This window comes from Glycine max, chromosome 6 (genome assembly GCF_000004515.6).
Source record: "Glycine max cultivar Williams 82 chromosome 6, Glycine_max_v4.0, whole genome shotgun sequence".
NCBI classification, from domain to species: Eukaryota; Viridiplantae; Streptophyta; class Magnoliopsida; order Fabales; family Fabaceae; genus Glycine; species Glycine max.
Window position 1 is genome coordinate 3834254 of NC_038242.2, and position 17959 is coordinate 3852212.

Consider the following 17959-nt stretch of genomic DNA (forward strand, 5'->3'; position numbering starts at 1 on the left):
TTCTTTAATCTAACTTTCCTTTCAAGTTTCAATGTGTTTGACTTTGTTTAAACTTTTGCCTTTGTATTCAAGGTTTGTTGGATTGTTTCACCTGTTATACACTATTATATACTAATCAATTATGAGGGTGAAACTTTCAAGTTTTTAAGTACATAATTTGCATACTTACATCATCTAACTTTTATATTACTTTTTAATATAGTTTTATTTAATTATTAGTTTGACTTTATTGTTCAATCCCAACCCAATGTTTTCATATATCCTCGTTTACATGTAAGGCCCAAAGAAATAATTTGTTTAAATACACTCAAACTTCTTCGGCAATGCTTGCTTCTCGTTCAAAGTTCACTAAGGTGAATTCTAATGCATCTCAGTGTAACAAATGGGTTCCTTCTCAAAACTTTGGTGGAAGAAGACACACCAATAAAACAAACATGCACTTTGTAAGTGAAATCAAACGAGAAGTGCTCGTCCTACAACCCTCCTTGTCTGGCTTGATTGCATGAAGAAAAATTACAATATCTTCTCCGCCTCACTTGCCCTAGGTTAGAGTCTCTTTGGTCTCATCTACCAGTGTCTCTCATGTTCACCACCCCTACACAACCAACTTCTGACTCACTGTTAGAAATATAGTTGAAAAGAAGAGAATAAAGAACACAGTGCCGTGGTAATATAATAACCATTGTCTTCAGAGAAAGTTCCGGTGGACTTCTGGTGTAACCCAATATCTTGTTTGTTCTCCAAGGTTTATACATCGTCGTGTCTGGACTCGTGCACTCAAGGCCAAACACGTTGAAGCCTCACAAGCAACAATGCCCAGAAAATTTACAAGAGAAAAATATATCTAACACCCACCACCGAAACTCCACACAAGTAATTAACAAGGGGTGATCAGAAAAAGAATTTTTCTTCAACGGTAACAAAAAATATTCCTACTGTCATGAACTTTATGGAGATATAAAATTGACATAGCGGGAAATGGTGGGAAATGATGAAGGGAGAGAAGCATATGATGTTGCGTGTCCAATCTTTCGGAGTTAGTGGGTCACCTTCACATGAATCCAAGCTCTACTAAACACAGATCCTTCATTTGATGCAAAAATCCAACATACTTAATTAATTTTGAACACCTTTATCGTTTAAATTCGCATTTAGATATTAGGTCACAAAAAATAATTTTTTATAAATATATATTATTAATTCATGTATTATAAAATACTAAATTTAGACAAAATTCTAACAATTTTGTAAAAGAAATCCCACATTCATGCCTTTTCAAGTTTATTTCTATAAGAAAACACACACATTAAATTACGGTAAAAAAAAGTTTAATATACAAAAATTGTCTATAGAATTATGTGAAGATGTTGTTTGATGTTAATCTGAATTTCAAGAGTAGGGCAAGACTTGCTGCAGTTGCCTACTACTCCGCTTCCTCACATTGGAGCAGTCTCCATCATTCTTTCGGGTTTGATTTTTCACTCAACCCCTGCACTGCAGTTCCAAGGTAACCCTTCAATCCTTTCAATTTCATTTCTCCATTGTTTTGTGTGTGTATCCTTCGTGCAATCGTGCTTGCCTTTGGTTTAAATTCAATTAGTTTTCTTAATTTCTCTATGGAAATAAATGCATACAGCGTTAGGGTTTGGGTGAATATTGTTTTTCTCTGTTGGATGAAAATTGGACGCGAACTTTCGTCTTTTATTTTCTCTCCAATTCTTAAGAGTTAAGCCAATTAAAATCTCAATTTCATCTCCCTTCTCTTTTGTCATTTTTATAGTTTTGTCTTTTGCCTATTGTAGTTGAGATTAGAATTGCGTTTTTTATGTGCTTTGGTTGTGTTTCTGAATGCAGGCTAGCTGTTTGTTATGGAGGACGGGGATAACATTCTGGATGCCATATACGAGGAGGATACCTTAGATGATGACGTTGACATGGTTGATGTTGAAGAAGGAGAGTTGGTGGAGCCTGATTCCCAAAATGTTTTGGGACAAAGCAGTGCCGGAGATATCAACGAACCAAATCAAGAACCTCTCAGTAAGAACCAAAAGCGTAGAGCTAACAAGAAGAAGAATAAGAAGAAAAGGAAGGGTTCAGGATCTAATGCCATGGACATAAACAGGTTTAACATTCTGCACAATTTGAGTTTTAAAAGGAATTTTCTTGTTGGTTAAAATATGATTTACCCACTTAAACTTTAGTTCATGTATGTTTGGCTCCCTAACTTGTAAGGTGTAGTAAAATGCCATGGAATTTATTACTAGAGCTTGGGATTCCTTATTCACAAATGTCATTCAAATAAATGGCATTGAAACCACCAAAAAAGACACTGTTTCAATTCACCCCATATCCAATTTCTGCTGCTCAAAGTTCTTTGCATGAGCTCTAAATCACCAGCTTGGCAACAATTGGAACATGCAGTTGCAACTTTCAATTCCTTCAGCCTTGCATTTTTGCAGTTTTTCTTTGTTTCCTCATACCTTGCCTGACATTTTTGTTTCCATGTTGTGTCTTGTGTGTATTATGAATATATGGCCAAATGGAAGCATAAGTGATGGTAGGTGGAGTCTAGGGCCATATAAACCCCGCACCAGAATCCCATACTTCCAATGTGAGGCTCAAGTCATACCTAGCAATTGGATCCTAACACACTGCTTTTAAAATCATGCAAGTTCTATAAACAAACATGGAAAAGTATCTGCAATTTAAGGGTTGTATCCCCAAAGGCATTACTGTTGGCTTAATAAACTCATTTACCTTTGTAACCCAATAGTTTATGATTGTATTTTGCTTTAATAACGATTCCACAGCTATTCAAATCATGCAAGTTCTATAAGCAAACACGAAAAAGTATCTGCAGTTTATTGGTGTAGCCCCAAAGTCATTACTGATGGCTTAATGAACTCATTTACCTATGTGACCCAATACAATTTGGAATTCTAATATTAAGTATTCAAGAGTTATGTATTTGTTTGTCCTTTTTATATAGTCATATAATGGAGCTTCGCTTACTGCTCATTTGTTATCCTAACTTTAACCTATATAGCATTAACAATCCTCAACCCTGTATGAATATAATATGGATACAAGGTTGTTTTTTCTGTTCGTCCCTTTAAAAAAAGTTTAGCAGCCTTTCTGTCCCTGTGATTGAATTTCTAACAAACTGTATGTTTTTCAGATTTGTGTTAGATACATGTCGACGGCTCAAAGAGAAAAAGTCATACATGGTATACACTGCTGTGGGTTGCCTTGGGGTCTCTGCATTAAGTGATCTTGTCAATGAGGTAGTGAAACCCTGTTATGTACTCAATTTTGATTGAATAAGCCAGCTTACTGTGTTTGTTAGTATCTCTGTTAGATTTTCTGTGAAATACAATGGCCAATTGGAAGTTAGAAAATAATTTAAGAACCACCTAACAACAATGCTTCATACGACTGAATAATATTGATATTTGATAATAGTGTTTAATAACTGGTGTGATAATTACTATCTACCCACTGGATCGACCAACCCAATGATTTGCTTCTGATTGCATTCCAGTACCGGAGTGTGATGTCTCCCTTCAATAAATTTCTCACGTGTTTCTTGTCTTAGTTCCTACTAGTTGTTTCTGTCATCTGTACAATGATTTCATAAGTCTGAATTCTTGCTTTTGCTAAATGTATCTAAGCTTTTTGTTGCTTTAATTGATTTTCTATGGTGATGTTAGTTTGATGGGATTACTCCAAGGTAGCTGCACAGTTGTGATGATTTCTACAACCTCAGCTCTAATCTGACAAATGTTTTGGGGTTTACATGGTCCTATGGCTACTTTCTGAATACTCCAGATCTTGGCTTAAGTCACTGGCATAATGGCCTTCTCTGTTGATTTCCCATTGGAACGTGCTTTGTGTTTCTCGGATATAAATTTTTATTTTTGCGAATTATTTTCATTTCTTCAATGGGCATGTGGTTATGGTTGGGAGGATACATAATTGGTTACCTGTTGTAGGGTTAAGGTTCTACAAGATTTGGGTGAGCCTTGAGCTGGTTATTCTTGTCCACTCTTTCAAGCACCATACGGGTATTCGTATTCTCTGATGTGTGCAATTTTGTCCCTAACCTTGCAGATTTTTCTTCCAGATGCTAGTTTGCTCCTTCCAAACCCCTGCTTGAGCTTTGATGTTCCTGTCTGAACCACTTCATTTTTACTAATTGTGAAGGTTGATGTCGATATTTGTTGTTGCATATTGTCAGTTGTGCATGTGTGGAGAATGTTTTCACTTTTTGGCCCCATAAAGAATTTACTAAGTATGTGCGTTGTTGTGCTGGTGAAGGGGAAACTAATGTTTCCCAGAGGACTGTTTGTTTAAGCGAAAAAAAAATTGATTCTATTATACAATTTCTTTTAATTTTCATTTCAGAAGCTATTAGACTTCTGAAAATAAAAAAGTCACCAAAATGACTAAAGAAGTGTTTTAATTAATAAAACATTTTTCTTTTAAAGAAAAAGCACAAGCAAACAGGGCATTAGTAATTTTTGTTCACTTCAATGTTGCAACTAACCATTTCAAAGCCAAAATTGAATCTCTCTTTAAATTTACTGCTTGTTATTGTGATTATTATTTCACTTTGACAAGATCTCTTCTTTTTAACATTCTTTTCTTTTTCCGAATAGCTTACAGATAAGGAGCTATTGATGGTACAACTAAGAATTTAGATTCAATATGGTAGGCATTATAAGGAATTTTTTATGACTGGGCAGGCAGCATTGAGTTTAAATGGGTTTACCCTAAAACCTAAATGTGGGCTAATCACACTGGTAGTTGCATTTAACTGTGCATCTAGTTTTTTTGTTGGAACAGCCTTTGACTTTTGGGCATCTGGTGGCTTTCTTGTATTATTTTCTTGCCCTTGATCCTGGTTTTGTTCTTCTCCAAACCTGCATCTTCTGTTATGTATTTTCGGACCCAAGGTTCATCATCTTCACTTTTGTTGCTTGACTCCCTGTGCTCTTGCACCTCTTCGGTTCTTCCCATTCCTATACTATTGATCAAAATCATACTCTGGTTGGAACTTTTTGAGCGGCACCTTGACAAATGTCCACCAGGCTGCATTCAAGTTGTGTCATTTCCATGTTAGCTACCAGTTGAGAGAAAGCATCACCGCTAGCTGTTGATAGCTTCTCTTTGTGTTCCAATGGCTTCAAAATACTGCTCTACCTAGATCAACCACGAGTAAGTCTTTTCTCCATCAAATGGTGGAATCATCTTCAAGATTTGATACACAGCTCGAAGATCAGGCTCTGATACCAGTTGATAGAACTGGTTTATAATCATCTTCAATGTGGTTGCAGCTTAGGCTAGGGTTTGAAGATACAAAATGAATGATTTTCTTGGATATTCGAGAGATCAGGACTCTTTCCTCTGTCTAGGAGTCTAATCCTTTCTCAAATCTCAATATCTCCTCTTTGTTTATAGGCAATAAGCTATATGGCTTGTTTCTTTATCTTTTTTATACTATCTCAGCCTGCCCAACTAACCCAACTATGAACTAATTCCCCCCACTAACAGACTCTCAACTAATGGGTATCTATCAGGTTCCCTCCTAATCCCCCAAATCATCATTTTCTACCCAAATATCAGAATTTCATCAAATTTACGGCTCATGAATCTTTCAAATTATTTAATATCTTAAATTCACCCTAAACCACCATTTTTTTTTTTGAGAAATGAAGATTTTTGGCTTTTAGGCTGTGGGAAACAAATGGAAGGACTAGATGTAACAATAATATATATTATGGGACTAAATTTAAGTAAGAAATTACCAGGGGACTGAAATTCATACATTAACTATGGTAAAAGGATCCATAGTACAATCAAGCCTTATATTTTGTTTTATGTACCTCGTGGTTTGTATGGAATCACGGTGGATAATATCCACAATTTGCATATTATTTACTAATGAGTCAAAGGACCCATTTTTGTTCTAATTTATTTTGTTATTTTTTAATCTGGTCAAGTTGATACATTGTAGACTTGTATAATGATGCTTGGAATTTGCAGGTGGATGCAATACAGACTTGTGGAGGCCAGAAAACTGCTGATGGTAGACGATTCCGGACAGGGGGTGGCATATTGTGGAGCATCTTGAAAGTTAGGGAACCAAAGGTCTACAAAGAGATAATAAAAAAAGCAAAGGAGTTTGAGGTTTGTGATTTAACCTTCAAATTTTTGTGATGATACACTCTTTTAAAAAGAAAAGGTGTTATGTTTGGGTGCAACCCCTTGATTCAATTTTAATTAAATGAGGAACCAAGTCTCTGGAAATTGTTCATTGTTTTATCATAACTTTTTGTTTTTGCTATTGTGCATCGTGTTTATCATAATACAGAAACAATTCAGGCAACCTAATGTGATGCAACGACCGGTGCCAAAGAAAGAGGATTCTTCTCAAGGAGTGCCAGTTTCATTTTCTGGCAGGGATCTCGGCAATGTTTCGGACAGCAATATTCTTGCATCCCAGATGCAAAATCAACATCAACCAGCAACTTTGGAAGAAAAACCTGTATCTGCTCATGACAGGTTAAGGATACCTGTATCATATGATGATGATCTTCTTGGAGAGAATCCAATCAATGATGCAACCTGAATCTGGAAGTGAGTGGTCTTATAACTTGGCAAGATTTTCTTTCCTCTTAGAGGGAGATCTACCGATACATCTCTCTCATTCACCTTTGGGACTGGGGCTATACTACTTTCTCCTTTCTTCTGTTCCATTTTTCTCTCCGTCCTTCTCGTTTTCCTTTTTTCGCTTTTGAGAAACGAGTTCGCGGATGGAGCAGTATTTTCCGTTTTGATTTTTTTATTCCCGAAGGAAATTTGACATTTATGCTAGAGAGGTATTTATTTACTTTGCCTTCTAATATACTGGTAGTTACGAGGGGAAATTAGTATGAACCAAAAAATAGAAAGAAAGGAAAAGGATATTTACTGCGGGATGTGTTGTGATTCCTATTGGTCAACGATGTCACAAGTAGCTTTGGTTAGTGCGTGTATACTTCACTTCACTTCAATTCTTTTTTTTTTTTTTTGCCAGATTTCTTAGATTTTTATTTTAAAATTACCTTAAATCAAGTGGATACCGTTACCAAAAATTTATTTAGTGTTAATATTAAGCGCTGAACTAATTGTCTTATTCCAGATGGATTTCTACTGATAATTGAACCTCCAACGTTATGCAAAAGAGTTGAAAACTTAAAGGCCCTTTGTGAAGTCTGAGTTTTATATTTTCCATACAATTGTTACGTATTGGATGCATATATATCACATTTTTTAATATAAGTGGTATGAGAAGATATAACTTTTTAGTTGTTTTGTAAATTTTTATAATATTTTTTTTTTATAATGTCGCTTATTTTAATTTCTTTGAAATTCTGTATAAACTAATTCTACAAAATTTATTCTTCTAATGATATTACAATACAATATTATATATATATATATATATATATATATATATATATATATATATATATATATATATATAAGCCTTATCAATTATCATCCGATTACATTACGTATCAAAATTCTAAGAGAAGATATATATGACACATTAACTTGGTGTGGCTATAATCTAAATAAGAGAGAAGTCGTGTAGAAATAACTCAATATTGTGTATTAAATGGAATAAAAGATTATATGATACGAGATAGATATGATAGGAGAGACACATGGATACTTATAAAGTAAAAGAAAGAAAGTAGAGCAAACTAATAGAAAAACAGAAGCAACACACCCTCTTATCAGCTTTCTATAACTTGTATCTGTCAATGTCATCGAACATCCCAACTAACATGCCAGCTACCAAGTGATGATGTACCCAGCTATAACTTGATGTTCACATGGCAACTTTGTTAGTTACCAAGAAACTGTGGTTTCTTGTGGAGGAAGAGGCAAAGCACAGTGCAGTCATCTACCTTAGAAGAAGGATACTTTTGTTTCCATGCTGCGGTTGCTGCTTCCACTACTGCCCTTGCTGCATCTTTTTCAGTGTCTGCCTCCCACACAACTGAGGAAACCTCCTTGTTGCTTAGTACATCCCACACCTAAAACCAAAATGCAAAAATAAGCAAATAAATCTTACGGTGCAAAATAAAACTATCTTAATTAATCAAGCAAATAACACTTAATTACCCCATCACTTGCAAGTACAACAAACTGGTCGCTGGATGTCAGCGTGCGATATGAAATATCTGGGACGGCAATGATGCCATGGTCTTTGAGCATGAAATCTCCAAAAGCTCGAGACATGGCTAGGCCTGGTGAGTTCTCATTGGGTAACCACACTCTCTGGATGTGTGGTTCTTCCTTCAGCGCAAATACACGACCGTTGCAACTTCTTATTCGTTCTGCCTCGCCTGCATTTCAATATACAATCACAAATATCAGTCGCTTGATCACACGACGTAATTTACCTTTTTTTTATTGGTTTTTTGGTGGGTTAAATTAATTTAATTATTAGTTTTAGCAAAGAGACTCAGCAAGAATGATCATGATATCGTGAAAGAAGCTATATATATATATATATATATATCCTTACGAGGTAATCCAGGTTTCATATCCGTTGTCAATTGAATGGGTATGATTTCACCGTCAGAGATTGTCCCCAAGATTGCTCTCGAGTCACCAAGGTTTGCTATGACAAGATCTTCACCCTGTTAATCAATTATCGTTATGCATGCGTATTACTTATTACACGGGAAAATGAATAGCAAGATTTGGCGCGATGGATGTTTAAAACCTTTACGGTTTGTTTGTTTACCTGTCTTATGACAACTACAGCCGTGGTTCCACTGCAAGTGGAATCTATATTCTCTTGTAGCTTGAGCTCCTTTTCCATCACCCTGAAAGCATCAAGAATAGCCTCTTTCCATTCATGACAATTCGTGTTTGGAGCTGATGAATTGTCTTCATCTGTGTCCACATGGTTTATTTTATCACCCTTTTGAACCGTGTCAATCTTTGCATGCACTTTCTTTTGGCTCAATATGAGCGGAGACAAACGGCTGTTTACTATTTTGCTTACTATGTGACCATTCTTTCCATGCCCATCAAATACGCCACAAAATGCTGCGTTTTCCGTTCCATAACCCTTGTAAATTAAGGCATGGAGGGTCAGGGGAAGAGAATTAAGTTAATTACGCTATTTTTTAATTTATATTAAGTATATGTATACCTGAAAAAGAGTGGCAGCATCTTGGTTAAGTCCTTTGCTACCTTGTTTAGTGTAAGCAGAGCAAAGTCCACTTAGAACCTTGGTTGCTTCAAACACTAACACATTTTCATCACGAGCCTCTTCAGGGGCTCCATGAATCGCTGAAGATTCAGAGGATATGCAGATACCCATTCCACCTGATTTGAGACTTTTTCTTCTCTAATTTATTCTATTCAAAAGATGGAATAAGCCTAACACTTACGAATTTGAGGACCCAATATATAGCAATCATTTGCAATTTAATAAATCAAAGTTGCTTATGTGGTTCCTTGTGGGAAGCATAAGCTAATGTAAATGTAAACTCAATAATAGACGGTTTTTCAATGGTTGTTTATTCAACTGGGATGTCCCAACGCTGGCTTTAAGGGACATGTACGGGTATTCTTCAAAATTAATAATAATCAAATGGGTATGACTTTCTATATTTTAAATTAAGATCTCTAACACCATGAGAGATTCCAACACTTGTGCAAAACTATTCTCTCGTTGAACGAATCATCTATTCTATATTACTATCCATGCGATAAAGTAACATTTTAACTATTCTCTCGTTTGAGTTATGGATGGGCCTTTGGGAAATACGGATATAGTGGGTATTTGGCTTAGCTTATTTTGAAAAAATAATTGTTTATTTCTTGCCACTTTTTTTTTTTATAAAGTTTTTGAAAACTAGACAATTATTTTCTCCCTAAATAATTGTGTCCAAACATGTAATTAATAGCTAAAAACCAAGTCAAGTTTCTTATATTCTTGCAATCAATTAGTTCTTGAATCATATAATGATAATTGAACATTTTTCCCAACATTTTTTTTATGATGATACATTTTTCCCAAAATTTAAAAACTTTTATTGAGTATACGAAAAAATTTAAAAATAATAAACTTTAGATACTTTCAGTGTCATTCTCTGATTAAAACTGACATTTTATTTTAATAATTTCTATTTTCATCTAATTAACTAAAAGTGGTAGGTGTTTTTTTGTGTGTGTGGAAAAAAGTGGTAGGAGCTAATAAGATGAAATGCTGACTTTAATTAAAGAATTACACCAAACAATTCTTATGATATTATATTTAAATTTGTCCATAAGAATAAGTTGAAATTAAAAAAAAAAACATTGGCATGACACTCATTAATTAAAGAGCTTAATAGTAAAAGATAAAGAAATTAATGAAAGTATTGTCCTGATTTAGTTATGATTTTTTTTTGTCGGTAAAGGTGATTTAATTATGATTTGATCTGGTGAATTCTACAACGCACCTAAGAGGTTAAGATGCGTGGAAGCATCTAGTATTTTAACCATTTATTAATTTGACTTTTAAATTAATAAAAAAAATGAGTTGATCGATGATTGACATTATAAACTCTTTGGATGCATGTAGAAGCATATTTATTGATCCTGTAATTAGTACCTTGGCCAAGTGGAACAACATTTCAATACTTAATTGGTGATTGACTTTCTTAAGTGTTATCCCACCCCCACTTTATTGAGTGTTTAAAGTACTGTTTTTTTCCAACATATATTAATTTATCAAGATATAGAGATTTGTTTAAGAATTTAACGTGTTTCAATAAATTCATTTTTATATACACAAATCTAAAAATCAAGTATCTGATTATTTATTTATTTAAGATATATAATTATCTATCAATCATATTATAATAAGATATGTGATTTTTTTCATTTTCCTAAAAATATAAGTTTTTTGTTTTAAATATTATTTTTTTAATTTTCATGTTATTGATAGGATGGATCCAAATTTTTCATATGATTAATCTTCTTCGGTAAATCTGATTAGTCTCAATTTTGAGGCCCTATCATAATTTAGTTTCATTATTCATTCAGTGTCTCTTTTAATAATGTCATCAGCGAAAAATCTCTTTTAATAATGTGTGATATGATTAAACCTGTTAATTTGAATCAACCCAACAATCTGGACTGATTCATCACGGACTAACACAATCTTGATGGGCTGCAAGCCGAACAAAGCTGGCCCATAGGCTACGGACATTTTAAAATATAAAAAACTATCAAAATAAATTAATTTTGATATAGTAAGTAAATAAATATTTTTTACATTATAAACTAAAAAAACCACCATAGTTTATCGTTTGTATAATAGAATAGCTAAATATAACACGTAATAAATTTATAAAAATTTAGATAAATTACACGGTAGTACATCCTATTATAGATCGATGAATTCTTAACTACTCGTGTCCCTTAGGCCAGGCCTGTTTTCTTGCACAATTTCTGAAATGTATACGGTTTCCACTTCAACCTTTTTAACCGCACAAAGTTTTAACCAGATTTATATAATTTATTTTTGAATCCCCAATACATATCATTATAACATATCAATTATCAAATATTTCAATAACCTCATGATATGGCAATGAATACATCTTCTTCTCAATGAACAGAGATTTCTGAAAAAGATTAGGAAAGTGAAAGCATACTCGTTTGCAATGTAAAACTGATACTTCCCCAAAATCATCATATTCCAAATATGCCCTGGTGTTACTGACCAAAACCAGAAAAAAGAAACGGAAGACATATACGTCTAAACGGAGAAATTTCAAAAAACAAAAATTGGATCATTTCTCGATTTGTGGGTGTCATCTTGTGCAGGGCATGCTAATCTTCTCTTTACCCTTTCCCACAAGACTCAGCGCATGTTGTCTCGTCTCATCCAAGTCCCACACCGCCTAAACTTAACACAATATTAGTATTTATAATGACATACAACATTCAAGATGTTGTCCCTTCGGGGACATCCGATAAAATTGGAACGATACAGAGAAGATTAGCATGGCCCCTGCGCAAGGATGACACGCACAAATCGAGAAATGGTCCAAATTTTTTTTGAAATTTCTCCGTTTAGACGTATATTTCTTCCGTTCCTTTTTTCCCCTGCGGTTTTGGTCAGTAGGAGCATATTTTAAACGAGTATGGAAGATTTTAGGCATTTTCATACTTGGGTGTGGAGTGAGCATCTGTTCAGTTCAGGTGCCTTCTCTTTTTGGTTTCCCTACTTTTTCCCATGATTCTGGTGACTAGGGGTGCATTTCAAAGGAGTATGCACTCTTTTTCTTTTGGGCATTTTCATCATTGTTTGTGCTTGCTTTTGAAGTGAGCTCACTACGCATTGCACACCTTGTGGTTTTATGACATTATAAAAATTGGCAGAGTTTCCTTTACATTGCAGAGATAATTTTGTATTTTACAAAAGTTTAATGATGAAATATCATGAGGTAATTGAACTATTATTTAGTTGTGTTCATGTCTCTTATACTACATAACATAATATTATTAATATGACACCGTTTGTCAGCTCATTACATGATTCAGCATTTGAATGAAAGAGTGAAAAACTTGCTCTTCAATTTAAATCGGACAAACTGAATTAATTTGATAGGTGGTTGGGTTGGCTGCATACAAAGATCATCAGAAAACATGTATAGTTAAGTTGGTTGCAGTGGCTCCATTATGAATACCTCTAGTCTCTTATTTAAGCAATTTTTATTCGTACCTTCTGAGCTTCTTAGAATTTATATGCAATTCTTATGATTTCTCTAAAGCAGAACAACGGAAAAAACAGACAAATGTACTGATAAAGACCATATTAGGATGTTTTCCTAGCAATCTATGCCTACCTTCCTTTTCACTTTTCATTATTTATATTCCTTGCATCAATTGCGTTCCACTCCCAGTACGTAATTATTAAGGTGAAACAAGCATGATAGTTAATTGTATGCGGTGCAAGCAGGGTGGGTAAGCTCATCTGCTATGATGCATCCAAAAGGTTCTAGTAGTATTACTATGAATTGGATCATCTTAATGAGAAGAAAAATTTGTGTTTTTGAATTGAAAATTGTACATTTTGAAAGTCTACCCTTTTTGTTCAGCAAGAGTCCTTTTTAGTCTCACATTGATCTGTTAAATGATATGTATTGGTATTTGGGGATTCAAAAGTAGATTACATATGTCTGATTTGTCTGATTAAAAAGGTTGAAGTGGATACGGTATGTGCATCAGTTCAACTATTGACTAATGTTTTTAAAATTGAATAGATGATTAAACCGATTAACATATTGATTTTAGGTTGAATGATTCAATTCAATCATAGTTAAACTGTGGTTATTAATTATATAATATACCTCCTTAGGAATCATATTTAATATAAACATTAATGCTATTATTTTATTGGAAGTATATATATATATATATAAAAGTTATTATTTGAAATATGGTAACAACATTAAAGAGTAAAGACTAACAAAATTATATATGTTAAAATATAAAAACATTGCTAATGCTTACTTATATTAAAATAACTTTTTTATTGATATAAAATCAATTTCAATTATGAAATTGGAGAGAGAAAGGAATTGGGGTAATAATGAAAGGACATATTTTTATTCTCGAGGATGCTGTGGGTTTCCTTGTTAGGATCTCAAGAGAAACTCATCACCGCACACTCAGTCTTTTAGACTTCCAGTAGAGATATAAATAGGATCAAAGGATGCCAAATGCCTGCTGAGTATTTTGCCACACTTCCAGCAGCTAGTTTGTGCATGAACGGAACTTACGTAAGGATCGAAGTAGCTTCATACCGAGAGAAGAAAAAAACTCAGCTGAACCACCTTTTGGTGGGAGCAGCAGAAATTATCACCCACGATTCATTTGGGTTGCCAGGCGGTCACCGGTTGGACCGGCCGGTCCGCTTTTCAAAAACCTTGCAATTGATAATCCGCATTATTGGCCTTAGTAGCAAAAAATTCATCAACTTATTATAGGATGTACTGTCTGTGTAATTCTATCTAAATTGTTATAACTTGTTTTCATGGAGAAATTATTGAATAAAACTAAATAAATAAATTATATATACTATAAAAATAATTTTTATGTTAGATTGAATTAAATACAGTATTAGTGGATATCCTTTAATAAAATAATTTTAGGAAAAAAAAATATTCTAAGCATTAATTAATTATCAATCAAACATAATTAGCCTGCATAAAAAAGTTCAAATAGGAAAATAAACATATTCAATGACACATTTAAAAATGATAAAATGTAAAAGATTAGGTACTTAACATTTTTCTTTATGGGCAAATAAGATTTCATCAAAAGCCAAAAGAGAATATAAGCAATTTAGCTCTAAGATACGCGAGTGTTATAAATTTATTAATATTGTCTTTGTGTTATAAATTTATTAATATTGTCTTTGTCTTTGAAAGTTACCGACAAGAAAAATAAAATAAAATCTAACAGCTTGTGTATAATCACATCCCTTGCTCACTTTCATTACCAGACCTAAACGCTTGATTACTAATGAATATGGATATGTTTGAAAGTACACTTTTCATACATTTGATTCAAAATAGTAAATGGTATCAACTTGAGAACGAAAGAGGGTTGTAGGAATCGAATCCAATTTCAGAAACTGTTACGCTAGTAACAATCATTCCCTTGTCAACCTAGTGACACTAACCTCCAACTTGAACATTGCTGAATTATGATCATATTCCATTCCCCTTAAGAGGTTGACCACATGCAACTGCCATCCACTTCCCAACTCCTGAAATTGAAGTGAAGGAAAAATCAGGTAGAAAATTTGGTGTCAGCATAGACATAGTCTGCCAGCCAGATGCAAAAACTATGAATTAAAACACCAGTGAATTGACCAAGTGGCAATCCATACCCAATAATTTACAGAAAATTTTTCTCTGGTGACAATTTTTCTACAATGTGAATATAAAGAAAATTTAACAGGACATGTTAAACATTATTTTTATTTGGGTACAATAAGGTTTGAATTAAGACCTCAGACAAAAAACTCTCTCATCCCCTCCCCCATTAGACTGACCCTAGTGGGGAATGGGTTCAAGACATGTTAAACATTACTTATATAACATTATCACCAAATCAATACCCTTTGCATATATAAGAAGCAATCACCACATACATACACATGAAACCAACAACTTAAATGACACGAGAGAAGTAACTGTGCAATTACATAGTATTATTGGCTTGATATGGGAGCACTATCTTCAGTAGCCATAGGCTCCACCTGGGGAGGCTTCTTTGCAATTGACTTTGGTATGTCAACATACTCTTGGATGCAACGCTGCTGAGGATGTGACAATAGTATCAGCACATGACGGAATAGAACACGTGCCAACCCCTGTCCACTCTCCAAGATATAACCCTCATATTCACTAACATGTTCAAGTGCCTCCACCAGTGTATCGTAAACCTCCTGGGGGCAGTTATCTGGTCCAGGTTTATCATGAAGGTACATAACATCCAAAGTGAAGAGCTTCTGGTTCACAGGCCACTGATGCTTTGGTCGCTCTGATGATCTACAGTAGAACAAAATCTACAATGGAGTAGTATATTAGGATTCATAATCATAATCATAATACCATGCTAGTGTTATGTTACTCATACATTTTAAATAGAATAAACCACCATTGTTGGTCCCCCATGAAGCAAAGATAAGATACGTGTAATTTTGAAAGTCATAAAAACAAATTGCAAGTTATAAGAAACCATACGTGTAAGATAAATATTTAGATACATATAAAAATTCATAAAACATAATATAAGAAATATATATAATTGCAATTTTGTAAATCCAAGTTAAGAACATAATTCTATTGATGTGTAAAGATTAGTGAGCAAATGCAGATGATGATAATGAATGGACTTACGACTCTTAGGATGCGACCCTGAAGACGGGATTTCTTGGCTTCATGAGCGGCAAGACGGAACAAATGAGTGAGATCGGGTTGGCCGGCGGTGGTGGAAGAAGAAGAAGAAGCTGAAAGAACACGCATTGCTGCAAGTGTTGACTCAATTTCACTGCTAAACTCTTTCCTGACCTGTAATTAGATATTGTTAGGAAATAAGAAAGAAAAGCCCTAAACCAAAATTAATTGAAGGAGAACAGAATAGAAAGAAAGAAACCCAAGAGACGAGGGTGTTGGAGAGAGTGGCGAAGGCAAAACGGTGTTCGGGGTTGATGGTGAGTTTGGCATTGACGAAGAGAACGATGGCTTGTTTGATGGAGTCCAAACGGGTGAGGGGTCTGCCATTGGGACCGGTGGCACCTTTCATTTCGACGAGGCACTGAGGATCGACGTCGACGCAGATCAGAACATCTTCGTTGCAAATTCGCGAGGGTTTCAGACTGTATCTGCTGCTATTTCCTTCAATTCCCTCCATATCTCTCTCACTCCTAATCGCCGATTGCTGGTTTCTTCTCAAAACTAATCTCATCACACCCTTTGCCTTAATCAACTCGCTCTCTTTCCGGATTTTTGTCCCCTTGTAGTATTTATTTATTTCTTCCCCAATTTTTACACACTAATTAGTAGTAATAATTTGGTCTAATTTATATAAGTTATATTTAGTAAAATCGTTTTTTTAGCATTAATGAAATGGTTATTAAATGCTAAATTAGGGTCTTAAATTAGTTTGGTTTTTTTAATTAGGTTCCAAAGTAAATTAAAAAAAAGTGATTTAGTCCTTTAATTTTTTTATAATTGGGTCCCTAAAATTTTAAAAGTGTTAGAATTTAATATATTTTTTATAGTTTCAACTTTCAAGTCATCATAAGTTAATTATTAAAACTTAATTAAAAAATATAAGATCAAGGTTCAATTTCAAAATTTAAAATTTTAAGAACTTAATTACAAATTTTCAAACACTTTAAGACCTTTTGATTAATTTAATCTTATTAAAAATGAATTTAATTAGAATCTATTGATAATATTTTTTATATTTAATAATAGATCGTTATGTATAGTAAATTAGTTAGATTTTACAAATAATAAATTATCCATTATCTTAAGATTTATTTCAACGACAGTAAGTTTTAAGGTTATTTAAATATTACCCTTTACTTCATTTATATCAACTCAATATAACAATATTTTTAATAAATACTAATAGAACAATCTATTTAACCAAAATTATCGAGTTTCTTAACACTGAAAACCGTTAAATATTTGTATAACATTCTCTTTTTCAGCATCTTTAATTTTTATAATGAATCAAGGGTGTTAAACAAGTTATTATCATGCCTATCAAGTTCCTAAGGAATTGTTGAACTTGAGATTTATTGACCTTCTAAATAGTGGAATCAAATGTTATTATATCGCAATGTGCTTTCTAGCATACATGATTTAAGGAATTATTATTACTTTATCTTTATTTAAGTATCTTATGGGATTAATCATTAGTTTTAAACTAAAAAATAGATTGACTTCACAAAAAAACCAAATTAGTTACCAAGTGAATTGTTAGTCTTTCCCGAAAAGTTTTTTTTCCCATTATAAGTAGTAAAAAAATAATATCAATTCTCCTAAAATAGTACAATATAATAACTCAAAAAGAAACAACACTTTAACAAAGGATATAAGGCAAAATTTGATTTTTGTTACAGATTTTATTGTGGATGAAGGGTTGTCTCATTCATTTGAAATTTGTCTCATTAATTTTCTTTGGGTCATCTGGACTATCACAATCAGCTAAGATTTGACAACATAATTGTTTCCTTTAGTGAGATTAGTATTTTCATCTTTGTTGTCGCTCACCTAGCAAGTTCTTCTTCGACATCCAAGCTAAAGTATTTAGTTGAAGAATTCTCTATCCTTGAATCCTTTCCTGTTCCCATTCACCCCCCAACTTG

General features: G+C 33.6%; 3 protein-coding genes, 1 non-coding gene and 1 pseudogene across 4 annotated transcripts; 2 read left to right on the forward strand and 3 right to left on the reverse strand.

Moving 5' to 3' along the window:
- The first annotated feature begins 391 nt into the window (after positions 1-391).
- LOC100805103 (uncharacterized) lies at positions 392-6972 on the forward strand. Its single transcript, XM_003527698.5, has 5 exons — positions 392-1507; positions 1855-2122; positions 3179-3284; positions 6046-6189; positions 6374-6972. Exons 2-5 carry the CDS (start codon positions 1869-1871, stop codon positions 6629-6631), a joined length of 762 nt encoding a protein of 253 aa, XP_003527746.1. The 5' UTR covers positions 392-1507; positions 1855-1868; the 3' UTR covers positions 6632-6972.
- A 664-nt stretch (positions 6973-7636) lies between these two features.
- Positions 7637-9560, reverse strand: LOC100795893 (probable protein phosphatase 2C 72). Its single transcript, XM_003525934.4, has 5 exons — positions 9218-9560; positions 8804-9133; positions 8582-8696; positions 8176-8399; positions 7637-8087 (listed from the first exon to the last, which is right to left on the reverse strand). Exons 1-5 carry the CDS (start codon positions 9386-9388, stop codon positions 7896-7898), a joined length of 1032 nt encoding a protein of 343 aa, XP_003525982.1. The 5' UTR covers positions 9389-9560; the 3' UTR covers positions 7637-7895.
- A 2281-nt stretch (positions 9561-11841) lies between these two features.
- LOC113002018 (uncharacterized) lies at positions 11842-11938 on the reverse strand (annotated as a pseudogene).
- A 78-nt stretch (positions 11939-12016) lies between these two features.
- Positions 12017-12119, forward strand: LOC113002008 (U6 spliceosomal RNA). The gene has a single exon (XR_003267537.1). It is a non-coding gene; the product is annotated as a U6 spliceosomal RNA (small nuclear RNA).
- A 2446-nt stretch (positions 12120-14565) lies between these two features.
- LOC100527612 (uncharacterized) lies at positions 14566-16591 on the reverse strand. Its single transcript, XM_003525938.4, has 4 exons — positions 16234-16591; positions 15978-16148; positions 15281-15643; positions 14566-14839 (listed from the first exon to the last, which is right to left on the reverse strand). Exons 1-3 carry the CDS (start codon positions 16543-16545, stop codon positions 15287-15289), a joined length of 840 nt encoding a protein of 279 aa, XP_003525986.1. The 5' UTR covers positions 16546-16591; the 3' UTR covers positions 14566-14839; positions 15281-15286.
- Positions 16592-17959: the final 1368 nt, after the last annotated feature.